At 53.1% G+C, this 15,087-nt stretch overlaps 1 protein-coding gene across 8 annotated transcripts in view; it reads right to left on the bottom strand.

Annotated features, from left to right (window-relative positions):
- Nucleotides 1-15,087, bottom strand: part of LOC102110019 (ankyrin repeat and fibronectin type-III domain-containing protein 1-like) — a 245,663-nt gene that overhangs the window by 154,776 nt on the left and 75,800 nt on the right. For 6 of the 8 annotated variants that reach the window (XM_088064291.1, XM_088064292.1, XM_014252470.2 and 3 more), the window contains one exon: nucleotides 6,355-6,572. The exons of the other annotated variants lie outside the window; for them this stretch is intronic. In XM_088064291.1, the coding sequence (XP_087920417.1) occupies nucleotides 6,355-6,572 (218 nt within the window). The remainder of the gene's footprint in view (nucleotides 1-6,354; nucleotides 6,573-15,087) is intronic. 8 annotated transcript variants of the gene reach the window in all.

A 15,087-nucleotide genomic window follows, 5' to 3' on the forward strand; every position in this document is an offset into this window, starting at 1 on the left:
GGCTCTGAGGTGTCCCTGGAGCCTTCTCCTCTCCAGGTGAGCACCCCCAGCTCTCCCAGCCTGGCTCCAGAGGGGCTCCAGCCCTTGGGGCATCTCCATGCCCTCCTCTGGACTCTCTCCAGCAGCTCCACGTCCTTCTGCTGTTGGCCTCAGGGCTGGAGGCAGCTCTGCAGGTGGGGTCTCACCTGAGAGGGACAGAATCTCCCCCTCCTGCTGCCCACACTGGGGCTCAGCCCAGCCCTGGGGGGTTTCTGGGTGCTCATGGCCAGGGCAGGTCCAACCCTCATCCACCAACACCTTTAAGTCCTACTCAGGACTTCTCTTGATCCATTCCCTGCCCAGTCTGTGCTTGTGCCTGGGATTGCCCCCACCTGGGTGCAGGATGTTGCACTGGGGCTTGGTGAAGCTGCTGCTTTTCTGTCTGCCAGCCTGTGGGATGCTGCATGCTCCACAGCATTGCCAGCCCTTGGCAAGTGGATCCAGGCTCTCCTCCCTAGAGCAAAGCCAGCAGAGGGAGCAAACACTGCGGGTTTGCAGGGAGAGCCTGGTGGTTTCTCACTTTGCTGTTATATTTTGAATCTAGAGGTTATTTCGTGGGAGTTTGCATAAGCTATTTGGAAAGGCCCAGGTTAGAACCAAAGCCAGCCTGCATATATTCTTGGAAGATGACATATCAGTCTCACTAGTACCCACCCTGCGACAGCAGCATCGAAATCAAACCCAAAGTCTGGTCCTCAGCAACGACTTCCACCTTCAAGCTCAGGATCCCACATCTTCTGTCTGTTAATTTTGGATTCCTGTGCCCTCAGCCTTCCCAGCACTGGGCCCACCTTTCTCACAGCAAACAGGAGAGGCCTCAGCCACCCCAGCTCACACTGATTGTCACAGATGCCTGGTCTCAGCCTGGCTTTGACAAAGTGGGATGTCCACACTGTCCCTCCAGACCCCCCCCTGTATCAGCATGGCCTGCAGCATTTCCCACAAACTGCTCCTCTGCTTCCCAATTCCTCCCACAGGAGACATCTCCCTGTGTGTGGGAATGCTGAGAGCAGTCCCACAGCACGCTGTGCTCTTCCTCAGCCATCCCTGCTTTACTCCAGGCACCACAAAGCACCAGCTGGGGCGTCACAAGCCGCTGTTGTAAATAAAACCACGTTCACCAGAGAAATGAGCCGGGTACGTTTTGGTTTTGAGCTTTGCTGTGCCTGTTCACTCCCACACTGATTTGCAATGTGGGGTGATTCACCAGGAGCCTCTTCCTGGCTCCCAGGGACTGCTCTCCAGGGAATGAGCTGCTCTCTGGCTCCAACATGTTATTTATCAGGTTGGGGTTTTTCTGTTAAGCACTCAGTGAACAACAGTCACAAGTGAGCAATGTGGAGAGGAGGGGCTGGGCACAGAGCAATACACAGCTCAAACATCACCTGCCTTTGCAATCACCTCAGGCACTCACTGCCACTCTGCTCTGCGAGCTGGGGCGGTCTGTGTGGAAGTCCAGGATGTCTCTTATCTCTCTGCTCCACCTCCTCACCAGGCACAGCTGACCTGACTCTCACATGGTCATTTTTTCAGCCCAGAAAAGCTGTGGCTGCCCCTGGATCCCTGGAAGTGTCCAAGGTTGGACAGGGCTTGGAGCAACGTGGGATAGTGAAAGGTGTCCCTGCCATGGCAGGGGTTTGGACAAGATAGTTTTTAGGGCTCCTTCCACACAAAACTACCCTAGGATTCTATGATTCTATTTTTATATATTTATTTATTTTTATCACACTGAACTACAGACACAGCCAGGAATCCTCTGTCTGCTTGCTGATCCTTTCTGAAATCAGGTACGAGAGCACATGGTTCACAGCAGTGTCAGAACAGAACCAATAAAATCCAGCAAGGAGAGAGTGAGATTTCATTGGCACCAGAGGGATCGTGGCAGGGTGAGCATGACCTCACTGTCACCATAAGCATCACACCAGAGCCTCCAGCACTGGCTGCACACAGGATACAACAGGCTGCACCCAGCAGCCTTGGGGAGGTCCCTGCACACTTAGGAACGAGATCAAACCATTGGGATAATGCACAGATGGGTTCTACCAAGGTTCTACCTTGTCTCCAGCTCACCTGACACCCAAAACCCAGACCAGGATAATCACATTCCATGGACTGGTGCTGCTCTGGGGTGAGGCAGTTTCTGCACTCCCCAACATCACTGCAGTGACCACCAGGGACAGGAGGCATTTCTGGGTTGATCATTATTCATTGGAATAGGAAAACCTGGACAGGTACCTGTCAGCTGGTGCCAGCCCAGGTGCTGTCAGTGACTCCAGTCAGCACCAGGTGTGACCAGGTCTGTGCCACACAGTGAGTTCCTCCCTGCACTGCCTCCCTTCCCAGGCTCTGCTATCCCAATTCACCTTGTCTCTGTCACCATCACTTTGTAAGGCAGCAATTTCCTCTGCTCAACTCATCTGAAGAACTCCCAAGACAAACAGAGTCTAAGTGTTTCCTGCAGGGCACAGACATTTCATATCAGAATCACTGCCTGGAAAAATACCATACACAAATTATAATAATTAAAAAATAAATTAGTGCATGAGAGTACAGAGTAAAATTAATTAGTGCAGAGGCTGGAAAGCAAGACAACCTTGAGTCACCTACTTGAAACCTGCAGGAACTACAGTGAGCAGAAGTGTCGGGGCAGCTGGGGCAGCACCAGGCAATGCCAGGAGCTGCTCTCCTCCCCCATCCACTGCACAAAACGAGTGACTCCTCCACGATGCTCAGAGAGCAGAACATTATTTCAGAGCAGCAGAGGGGTCGGGGTAGAGACCTCAAACCAAGCTGGGTCAGCATATGGGACCCTGGGCACTGCTGGCTCCTCTTCAGAGGCAGCAGGATCTTTGCCATAACATCACAAAATGAGTGGGCAATGCCAGAACGACTGGCCTAGATACAGAGAACTTGCAATTGCCATGGGGAAAAGAGAAGAGCAGAATTCCCTCAGAGTGTCGCTGCAATCTGCACTGTCTCAACAGCCACCAGAGAGTGACTCAGCCCTGGTGACCTCTTTTAATGCTCCATAAGGTTAATGCTGAGTTTAGCAGGGTTAATCCTGCCTTTAATGACCAGTTTTCAGTGAAGACAAGGAGATCAGCACAGTCTGTAACTCAGCCATGTCTCGCTTGTCCTCCCCTGGCAAGTGAGCTGCAGAGGTCCCATCCCTGCTCCTGCTGCCCATCTCAGGAGCCAGCTGGGCACAAAACCAAAACAGTCCCTTGGCCATCACCAAGTGACCCCAAACAACATGCCCAAGGTATCAGAGCATGGTCCCAGCCTGGTCACTGTCTCTGTCACAGCTGGAGTGACTGGGGCAAGGCGGGGTGTCCGTGAGAGACAGATGTCAAAAGCAATCAGCCTGTCTCTCCCTGTCTCCAAAGCAGGAATGCTGATAGCACTACAGGCCTTGGAGGAGTTAAAAGGAAAGGCTTATTGGGAAGAAAACTTGTTCTGACAGTCACAAAAATTGGAATGTATTTAAAATTCAAATTATGCAAATTCCAGTAATCTGTACGTGCAGATCCATCACACAGCAGAGTGGGACCACAGACACATGGCACCAGTGACATGGCTGGAGAAATCCCACCCTCCACAGTGCCCTGGGAGGAAGGCAGGTCTGCTGGCCTCTGGCAGGCACGGGAAGAGCAGCTGCTCCAGGACAGTGGGGTCAGGCAGGATTTGCAGGTGCTCCCTCTGCACTGAAAGATGCTTCAGCAGCCCTGGCAGCACTCAGCATGTCACAGCCAGACTCCAGTGTTCTCACACAAATTATAGCAAATTCTCCCTTGGACAAGCTCAGGTGCCCATGACCAACCCAAAGCCTTCGTTAGGCAGCACCTGATCACGTGGATGTGAGGTGGCCACACACGGATGTGAGGTGGCCACACACGGATGTGAGGTGGCCACACAGCACTGGATGCATGTGGGCAACAGCTCTGCCCCATCACCACCCACCCTGCCACTGGAGGATCCCACCCAAAACTTCAAGAGCCTCTCCTCTCTCTCAGCAGTTCCCAAAATTCTATTTTTGGGGAAATTTAAAACCAAGCCAAGCAGCTGCATCACACAGCAAAGGTGGCTGAGACTGTCAGCACGAAAAGAGCAAAAACAGAAATGGACGTTACAGGCTGGGGAAGTGCAACAGCCCAGAAAAATGAATCCAGCTTCTTCCTAAAAGATGAGCCACCGTGATAAGGCAAATCATGCTCTCTCCTGTACGTGCTGTGCCAGGCATAAGGAGAGAAGATCCCACCTGGCAATGATCCCTCCCCCAGCCAGGGCTGGGCAGAACTGCTGCCATGCAGGGCCAGGGCACAACACGAGCCCAGGGGAAGCTACAACACCTCCATCACAGAGATGGAAAGTAACTAATCCAGCCTTGGGAGGACACAGAGCCCAGAACTGTTCTTGGAAATCATTTCCCCAGCTTGGCAGGATCTGTACTTTGAATTTACAAAGCAGGCTCTGGGGCTGTGTCAGGAATGCTGGTCCTGTAATGGCCCAAGCCTCAGCCAAGCACTGCCAGTTCATCTTCCTCCACACTTTCTGCCTCTACTGCAGGGCCTTCTGGAAGCCCTTTCCAAGTAGGATGAGTCTGCTTTTCTCAGCAGGTCTCACAAGATTGGAGCCCATGGCTGGGTCTACAGCAACAACTTTTACATTGGAACAACCCAAAATAATTTAGCAAGGAAAAAACAATCCCACATCCAACAGAAAACCTTCTCTGTTACTTGACAGACAGTCAGCTCTGTGGGTACACCAAGGAAAGCTAAAGGTTCCCAAAACCTGAGAAAGTCAAAGGCCAAATCATACTGGCCACAGAGAGCACAGAGAGGTGCTGGCATGACACTGAGCAGGGAGGGACAGGGGGCTGCCCCACAGGAAGGGCAGAACCCAGTTCTCTGCAGGTACCAGGACACTGTGCTTAAAACCCAAGTGCTTCTACACCTTTTGTGCCCATCTCCCAGCACAGAGGCTTTGGGGAACAGGTCCCACAGAGATACTGGAAAAACATCCCTGAAAGACAACAGTCCCCAACACCTCAGTGCCCTCCTGTGCCTCCTGGGTACAGCTTGGAGCCACAGATCCAGGCAGAAAGAAAGATCAGACAGAATCACAGAACGACTAGGTTGGAAGAGACCTTCAAGTCCAGCCCATGACAATTCCTTACCCCACAGCAGGGCCGCCTCATCTTAAACATTTCCAACATCTTTCAGCTGCTCATCAGGTTCTTCATCCTGCTTGTGCTCATCTCCATCCCTGAGGTTTCAAGTGCTTTCTGAGCCTGAGGCAGCAGTTCCCATGGAGAAGGTTCACGGGCAGTGCTGTGAGCAGCTCCCACAGGGTCACCCACAGCACCCACACGGCGAGACCGGAGCTGCCCTCCCAGGGCAAAGGCAGTGCCTACATCCAACAGTGCAAGCACAAGCAGGGAGGGTGAGACCCCAGACCCACACTGCTTAGCTGTGGCACAGGTACAGCACGAGAAGCCCCCGCTGCATGTGACCCCAGAGGGACCAGCCCTTCTTCTGGGGCAGAGGAAGTCTGTGCTTCCCAGCAGATGTGTCTGTGCACAGCCTGGGGCAGGGTGAGCTGTGCTGCCTCAGCCCATTCCCTGCTCCATTCCCATTGTACCGACTCTCTCAGCCATTGCAAATCAACACCGAGTGCTTCTCATCACCCTGACACCTGAGCCCTCATTACAACCCCGAGCCGGTAACAAGGCAGGGGAAGGACACCCGAACCCCAGAGCTGGGTGTCTCTGGGAAAGAGGCAGAGCCCATTAAACATTGATCAGAGGCTGCCACAGCTGCGGTGCAGCCCTGACGCGTCCCTGCTGTCCTGCCACCAGGAGCTCCCACGGGCCAGGAAGATCTGAGCTGCCCCAGGGACCTGGGGCTGGCTCGTTGTTGCCCCAACCCCTCGCCACTGGCACAGCAAACTTTTGGGAAGGTGCAGTTCCTCACCAACACAAAGCTGAGGACAGGAAAACCCATTTCCTACTTTCAAGCCTTGCTCTGCTCTTTGGACAGCAGTGCCCAGAGTCCAGGCCCTTCACCTGGCTGAGCACCAGCTGCCCTGAGCCAGTGGGAGCCCATGGGGAGCCGGGGGGACCGGACCCCCCAGGACAGGGGCTCTGTCACAGGCTGGGCAAAGTCGAGCTGCCGCCACCATCTGCTGCCCCACTCTGAGACAGCCTCTCTTTCTGTTGTTTTACAAATGTTGAGCACAAAAACAGCTCTCCAAAACGTCAGTGTTTTTGGGAAGTCTGGTGTGTGTGAACGTGGGGGGCCAGAGCCCGATACTCACAAACTGCCGCCGCAGCTTGGTCCTGACGCGCTCGGCCTTGCTCTCGGCCGGCTGCACAGCGTAGCTCAGGGAGCCCAGGTGGTTGTCCACAGACAGGCTCTTCCTCATGTAGAAGGAGCGGGTGCGGAAGTAGCTGAACGGGGCGTCCTCCACCGCCGTGCCCAGCTGGGGCGGCCCGGGGGGCTCCGAGCAGTCATCCTCCAGCCGCCAGGCCTCCCCTGCGGAGGAGAAGGAGATGCCTCCCCATCAGAGCACGACCCAGACGTGTCCCACCCCTTGAGCCAGCTCTGGGGATGTTCAGCAGACATCCCTGGACCTCCTCTGGCCAGTGCTAAAATCCCTAGGTACCCCCTGCCCCAGGCAACAGCCCCTGCACCCAACCTGCCCACCCCAGGTACCCACAGTCCCCACCATATTCCTGGCAGGAATCAGCCAAAAACAGTTAGAATCATGGAATGCTTTTTGTTGGAAGGAAGCTTAAAGCTCATCTCGTTCCAACTCCCTGCCATGGGCAGGAACACCTTCCACCTCATCAGGTTGCTCCAAGCTCTGTCCAACCTGGCCCTGAAGTCTTGCTTTGTGAATGGGAAAAATGAGGCATCACAAGTGTTACAAATTACAAAAGTATTTACTGCCATCTCCTCCTGCAGGAAGACAAAACCCAACAAAACCCTTCATGGCACAGCCAGGAAATCAACAGCCCCATGAAGGACAGAAGCCAGACCTCCCTTCTCCACTCGCCCGTCGCCAGCAGCAACAGGATGCAGCAGTGCAGGGCTGAGAGCCCCAGGGACAAACCCCACTAGCACTGAGACAGTGGTGGCAGTGGCAGAGGACAGTTGGCACCATGCAGGGCTGCTGATCCCAGGGCAGGACTGGCCACATGTCATTGCAACAAAAGGGAAAAACAAGAGAACAACAGGAGATGTTTCCAGAATATCACTGCTGCGCTCTTTTCCCTTCGGCTCAGATTGTTGCTTGCTTTTTGTTGCCAATCTCCTCTTTACATCTGGAGCTTACCCTGCCTCCTCCCCTCAGCCAAAATCACTGCTTAAGCCATGACAAACAATCAATAAAAGCCTCTTCTCAATTATTATCCCAAAAGGGCATCTCACAGGACTGCCTTCAGGGGCTCTCCCCCTCCTGCAGCCTCTTACCAAGGCAACCTCCTTTGCCTCTCACTTCTGAAAAACCCAGCACCTTTGAGCATGAATGACCATGATCCCACTACACCAGGGCTGAGGAGCAAAACACTGCTGGGGTTTAAAGCAGATACTGGCCCTAAGCCCCAGTTCAGCAGTGCAGACCAGTTTACCCAGCAGGACTGGGGGGTTTACATGGAATATGATGAGACACGGGCTGGACTACAAGCCACCAGAGGAGGAACCACCTACACATACTGCCAGAGAACAGGATTAGGTTGGACACTGGGAAGGAATTGTTCCCTGGGAGGGTGGGCAGGCCCTGGCAAAGGGTGCCCTGAGAAGCTGTGGCTGCCCCTGGATCCCTGGAAGTGTCCAAGGATCCAGTGTCCTGACCAAGGCCAGGCTGGACAAAGCTTGGAGCAGCCTGGGCTAGCGGGAGGTGTCTCTGCTCATGACAGGGGGTGGAACAAGATTATCTTGAAGGTCCCTTCCAACCCAAACCCAAACCATTCCACGAAAGAGGCAACCCAGAGCACAGCACTCCAAGCATCGTGTAGATTTTTCCTCCCCTACTTTCAATTTAATAAGCTGCTGCTGCTCCTCTCCAAATGTCACCTCACACAACACAGGAAGTGCTGTTTGAAAGCTGTGATTATTCCATGCACAAACACGTCAATCGGAGGCAGATGCTGACTGCCATTGTGAGACAGCATCGCTCTGGGAGCGCAGCAGGGAGCACTGACACAGGAGACACGGGACACGCTGGGGAACCGCACACAAAAGGAGGAACCTGCCCCCGTGCCCACCTGAGATGGCCCAGCCACTGCCTGTGCCACCCTGTGTCCTCAGGACTGTCCCCTCCCAGCTCACCCAGTCACAGCCCCCACTGCTCTGCTGCCCTGAGCAAGGGAGGGCCAAGGCCACATGCTCAAAGAGGGAAAGGATTCACCTGCTGTACCCGCTCCTCTGTGCACAGCACCTCACCCAAGGATGAGGAGCTGGGTTTAAAATCCCATAGAGCAGCTGGGCCACATCTGCTCTCACTGACTCCAGTTCCCCAAGGATTTTGCTGCTTTTGGTCTCATCTCTCATCTACAGGAGCTGCTCCATGACCTGCCCAAGGGGTGATCCTCACCAAACTGGGTCCTTCCTCTCTGAGCACAGGGAGCCACCACAGGACCTTGTCTACCCCAAAATGATTTTCTACCTGCTGAAAGAGCTTGTCCTGATTGCCACAAAACAAGTAGCTTTGATCAAGCCCAGAACAATCAGAAAGGGAAGATCAATAAGTCAGAGAATCACAGACTGGTTTGGATTGGAAGAGAACAAAAAGCTCGTCTCATCGCAACCCCTGCCACAGGCAGGGATGTCACTCACTAGATCAGGTTAGATCCAGCCTAGACAGGAAATGCCAGGAACAGGAGCAAGCCCACAGACTGGAAGCCAACGATGTTCATGCTCTTGTGTCTTGGAGCTGCTCACCTCTCCGCCACTCAGAGCTGCACCCTCAACATCAGCACCTCTGCAACATCTGACCATTTCCTTGGGCTTGACAATAACAATTCCTGCAAGAGCTTTCTTCTTTCTGAATTTGAGGTGTCAGGGAGGACACACATCAAAGGATGCAGGGGACAGCAAGGACAGAGACCGAGTGCCTCTCCAGTATATCCTCTACAAGTAGAAGAAAAATTAATTCCAGGGTCCTGGTCTAAGCTCAAATCCAGCTGCTTCCTTGTGGCTTCTTTCTTTTCCTCCCATGGGCACAATTCCCAATAAACTCTACCAGTTAACTTCTTCCCAGATCCACAGCAGGGCATGGAGCCAGCTCCTGAAGAGCTCTGCATGTTGCCTGACAGACAAGGGAGAAAGGAGGTGGGGAAGTGCTCCAGACTGGTCTGCTCTTTCCAGGTGCAAGAGGAGAGAACTGCAAGGGACCAGGCATGTAAACCATGCAGTGACTTGGTGCAGGCTGCAGCTGAGGGCTGCAGGTGGTCAAAGGCTGAGGAGAAGCCCCACCCTGCTGTACAAGGAAGAGGAGAGCGCAAAGGAGCGCTTTTCCTCAGTCCCACTCCTAAATCTTCACAGGGGAACAAGGAGAAGTGACAGTCCACTGCAGCACATGTGAGACCTCCTGGCAGACTGCAGTGTGACACCCAAGGGATAATGGCTTGGACAAGGCAGGCACTGTCCCTGTTCAATCAAATCCATTTGTGCTTGTCTTCCCCTCTCTAAATTCCAGGCAGGTAGCCATAACGATTTGGGCTTAATCCTGGAGCAGCTCCAGGCAAGGGGTTGAAGGATATGGGATGGAGAAGAAGAGCTCATAGCCTGTCCCAGCTGACCACACCAGCACTGTTATGGATGACCTGCAAGGGAAAAACAAAACCAGACCAGCAGGAAACCCAGACCTGCTGACCAGCCCAGCCAGTTCCTGAGCTCATGGAATGAGGTGGAAGGCTGTTTTGAAGGAAAATAAGGGGTCTGGGAGGCTCAGCAGCCACAGGCTCAGCTCTTCTGATCATCTTCAGGACCCCAGCTCCCTACCAGGCACCTTGGTGCCCTCACAAGGACCTGCAGAGGAGCTGTGGTGCCACAGCAGGAGAACCTCCTGTGGCCTCGCACCAAGTGTCAGGGCACATCCATCCTCCAGTGCTGCCACACTGGAACCATGGGAAACAAAGGAAAAGGCTGAGGAACACATCCCAGTGGTCAGATGATGATGTCACATCTCATCCATGCCAAAGATAATCACTTCTGCCATCTTGCTTGGTGATTCCTCTACTCATGGCCCTAAAACAGCTGCAAGCCAGAGTGCAGTTCCTCCCCGAAAGAGCCATGAACTCTCCCTGAAGATGAGCTCATCACCTCTCCCAAGGACAGCCCTGCTCCTGCAGTGTCCCTGTGCATGAGCCTCTTCCTGAGCTGGTTTTGGTCATGTGTCCCCTCACCCTAAATGGGGACTGTGGCATGAGGCACAGGGTAGGTTTCCAACCATCCAGTGGTGGCTTCTACCATTGTGAGCACGTAGCGCTTGCCTTGGCGGGTTTGGGGCAGTGTGATGTAGTCAATCTGCCAGGCTTCCCCATACCTATATTTGGACCACTGCCCACTGTACCATAGCGGCTTCAACCGCTTGGCCTGCTTGATCGTGGCACACGTCTCACAGTCATGGATAACCTGAGAAATGCTGTCCATGGTTAAATCCACCCCTCGGTCTCGTGCCCACTTATAGGTGGCATCTCTACCCTGATGGCCTGAGGCATCATGAGCCCATCGAGCTAGGAACAACTCTCCCTTGTGTTGCCAATCTAAGTCTGTCTTTGACACCTCTATCTTTGCAGCCTGATCCACCTGCTCATTGTTTCGGTGCTCTTCATTGGCCCTACTCTTGGGGACATGGGCATCTACATGACAGACCCTCACAGACAGTTTCTCTACCCTGGTGGCGATGTCCTTCCACTCATCAGCAGCCCAGATTGGCTTTCTTCTGCGTTGCCAGTTGGCCCTTTTCCACCTTTCCAGCCATCCCCACAGAGCATTGGCTACCATCCATGAATCCGTGTAGAGGTAGAGCTTTGGCCACTTCTCTCTTTCAGCAATGTCCAGGGCCAGTTGAACAACTTTGAGTTCAGCCAGTTGGCTTGATCCACCTTCTCCTTCAGTGGCCTCTGCGACCTGTCGTGTGGGGCTCCATACGGCTGCTTTCCACTTCCGGTTCATCCCTACGACACGACAGGAACCATCAGTGAACAGAGCGTAGCGTGTTTCTTCTGCTGGCAGTTGGTTGTACGGTGGAGCTTCTTCAGCTCGTGTCACTTGTACCTGCTCCTCTTCATCAGTGAGACCAAAGTTTTCACCTTCCGGCCAGTTTGTAATTATCTCCAAAATCCCAGGGCGATTTGGGTTTCCTATACGGGCGCGCTGCGTGATGAGGGCGATCCACTTGCTCCATGTAGCGTCGGTGGCGTGGTGGGTAGAGGGAACCTTTGCTCTGAACATCCACCCCAGCACTGGCAGTCGGGGTGCCAGGAGGAGTTGTGCTTCTGTGCCAATCACTTCTGAGGCGGCTTGAACTCCTTCATAGGCAGCTAAGATTTCCTTCTCTGTGGGAGTGTAGTTGGCTTTGGACCCTCTGTAGCTTCGGCTCCAGAATCCCAGTGGTCTGCCTCGAGTCTCCCCAGGCACTTTCTGCCAAAGGCTCCAGGACAGACCGTGGCTCCCGGCTGCAGAGTAGAGCACGTTCTTCACATCTGGTCCTGTTCTGACTGGGCCAAGGGCTACTGCATGAGCGATTTCCTGTTTGATCTGAGCAAAGGCTTGTTGTTGTTCAGGGCCCCACTGGAAAGTGTTCTTTTTGCGGGTGACCAGGTAAAGAGGGCTCACAATCTGGCTGTACTCAGGAATGTGCATCCTCCAAAACCCTATGGCACCTAAGAAAGCTTGCGTTTCCTTCTTGTTGGCTGGTGGAGACATTGCTGTGATCTTGTTGATGACATCAGTAGGAATCTGACGCCGTCCATCTTGCCACTTTACCCCCAGGAACTGAATTTCACGAGCTGGTCCCTTAACTTTGCTCTTCTTGATGGCAAAACCGGCTTTCAGGAGAACCTGGATGATTTTCTCTCCTTTCTCAAAGACCTCTTCAGCCGTCTTTCCCCAAACAATGATGTCATCAATGTACTGCAGATGTTCTGGAGCCTCACCCTTTTCCAGGGCAGCCTGGATCAGTCTATGGCAGATGGTGGGGCTGTGCTTCCACCCCTGGGGCAGTCAGTTCCAGGTGTACTGCACTCTCCTCCACGTGAAGGCAAACTGAGGCCTGCATTCTGCTGCCAGAGGAATGGAGAAAAATGCATTGGCAATGTCAATAGTGGCATACCACTTCGCTGCCTTGGACTCCAGCTCGTACTGGAGTTCCAGCATGTCCGGCACGGCAGCGCTCAGAGGTGGAGTCACTTCCCAAGGCAGACGAACTCTATATACAGCAAACTCGTTGGAAAACCATAGAACAACTTGAGATGCTGTGATTCCCGTCCACAAGATGATCCGAGAGCTGGAGAGCCAAGGGGTGGTCAGCAAAACCCACTCACCCTTCAACAGCCCCATCTGGCCTGTGCGTAAATCTAAAAAACTGTATTTGTCTTAGTTTAGGGCAAATTAGGAAGGAAAACTCCAAATGGGAATTTCCCCAGGGAAATGCCCCTCCCCACTAACTGGTCCGGGAAAAGAAAAAATTCCTTAGAGAGAAGTGGAAAAAGCTGTTTATTTAACAGAAATTGAGTAATATTAAATAATAAAACCTCTTGCTGTTCGATGGGATGGCAAGTCTAGGAAGAAAAGTCCTTTTCATGTGGTGTAGCTCGGCTCGCTCAGGTTCTTATCAGTCCCTCCGGCGCTGGAAAGTGCCGAGGCCCAGGCCCCGGTGGGCCAAAGGCGTGAGCTCCTGGGGTTTGGCTGGGTGTTCAGTCCAGAGCAGGCTTGCACAGATCCAAGAAAATTGGGAAAAAAACAAACAAAGGTCCAGGGAACTCTTCTGCCTCAGCTAGCTAAAACTAACTAAAATCCAGAGAGAAGCTCTGTCCCGCTGTCTGTCCGTGCTGCAGACACCACAGTCCAGGAGCGGGATGTGTGGGAGTGATGTTTTTCCTTAACACAAACTGCGGCTTCTTCTTCCCCCTCTCTTGCTCTCAAAGCCAGTCTTAAAGGTGCAGAACTTAATATATAACATAAACCAGACGATTGGGGATACCAGTATCATAAAGTCACCCCAGGACAGATGGAACAGACTGGATTGGAAAGGACCTTAAAGTTCATCTCACTCCACCCCTTGGCCATGGCAGGGACACCTTCCACTATCCCAGGGTGCTCCAAGCCCTGTCCAGCCTGGCCTTGGACACTTCCAGGGATCCAGGGGCAGCCACAGCTTTCTGTGCAACCTGTCCCAACTTCTCTCCATCCTGATACCCAGCAGCCCAGCTCTTATTCATAAATCCTTATGGGAATCCTGCATTCCTTGTCAGCATCCCAGAGCTCGTTAACCTGCAGCACCATGTGCTGCTCCATTCCCATCATGTTGTCCAAATATCTCATCCTGCCAGCAGTGCCATCTCTTCTTTTTCTCCTCCAGGACAGCATCTTCATGGCCTTCATGAGTAACTAATTAGCAGCTCCTAATTGAGCCAGGAAAAGATCATGGGAGAATCTGGACAGAAAACAACACATTCATTCATCCATTGCTCTGGCTGTGGAGAGCCCTCCAGTTTCCAAGGGTCTTCCTACTCCTTCTCCTCTTGGCATCCCCAGCCCCTTCCAGCCGTGACTAAAGTAAGGTCTTAAACACTTCTTATGTGCTCTGAGTTTTGGTGACTCCCACTGTGCAGGGGGGGCTGTGCACAGGGTTTGCTCCAGGACAGTGTTCATGTCTGCACTCCCAGGACAGGAGATGTCTGCAGCTGAAGGTGAGGTGTTTGCAGTGACTCACACGGCAACATCACCCCACAGTCTTACACCAGCCTCCCACCCCCTTCCTTCAGCTCCAGCACAGCTCCCTGGAAGCACCATCAGAGCAGCAGGGACCTTGCTCTGTCCAAGGTGTGCAGGGGAGCTCTGGATGCCGTGTCCTTCATGGTGGAGGCTACATAGCTTTCCCACAGGTTTCCTCCCATTCCAAGACCCACTCTAACAATGTGAAGGGCTGAAGGAAAACCCACAGGTCCTACACATGGAAGCAGTGGCTCAGGTGCTGCAGGACACCCAGGAGCTCTGTCACGACAAAAGTGGCAGGACGGGCTCAGCGATGTGCAAAGATCTGCTCTGTGCAGGGGAATTAGTAGCACCAGGAAATGAAATGCAGCCTGCAAAGCATCAAAATTAATCCACAGTTTGGACAGCTGCTCTGCTGAGCATCACAGGGATCTGACTGTGAGATGGATAATTTTTAAAAAACCATAAAAATAAAAAAAATCCAAGGGTGCTGTTTGAAGGTAGATGTTTTGTAAGGATTTTATTCAGCACTGGACTGTCAGCCCTGGCTTCCAGACTATCTTTGTTTCAGTGTTAATAATCCTCTTTCCCACCACTTTTATAGTCCCAGTGTGATTCTGCTGGCACCAAAAGCACTGAAACACTTTGGCCATCAGCAGCTTTGCCAATAAACTTGCTCAGAGCAGCTGGCCCAGCCATATTAGTATTTCATCAGGATCAGCATGAGAGTAGAAGAACATGACAAAAATCCTCAGGGCTGACCCAGAGGCCAACACACAGTATTAGGCTGGGAGCATTTACCAATCTCCGAGGCCAGGGCTGTGGGAAGAGCACAGCGATGATGTTCCTGCACCGCTCCTGGTGGAGACCAGCTACAAGTGCCCTGAAGCTGCTTTGTGACATAGAAAAGAGGCACCTGGGCCTGTTGCATTGGCCAAGGAGGCCCCAGGGTGATATCTCACCCCAGCACCCTTAGGCAGAAGGCTCCAAGCATCACCTCCCCACTTCGGGTGGCTTCCAACAACCAACTCTTCTTTTTCACCAGCGTAATATGAAAGATGGGGAGGTTTAAGTATCGAGCTCAAAGAAAGACTCAACCAGGGGC

Source organism: Pseudopodoces humilis, chromosome 18, assembly GCF_049639895.1.
Source record: "Pseudopodoces humilis isolate 2021_Gansu_Grassland_sample_001 chromosome 18, ASM4963989v1, whole genome shotgun sequence".
Taxonomy (NCBI): domain Eukaryota; kingdom Metazoa; phylum Chordata; class Aves; order Passeriformes; family Paridae; genus Pseudopodoces; species Pseudopodoces humilis.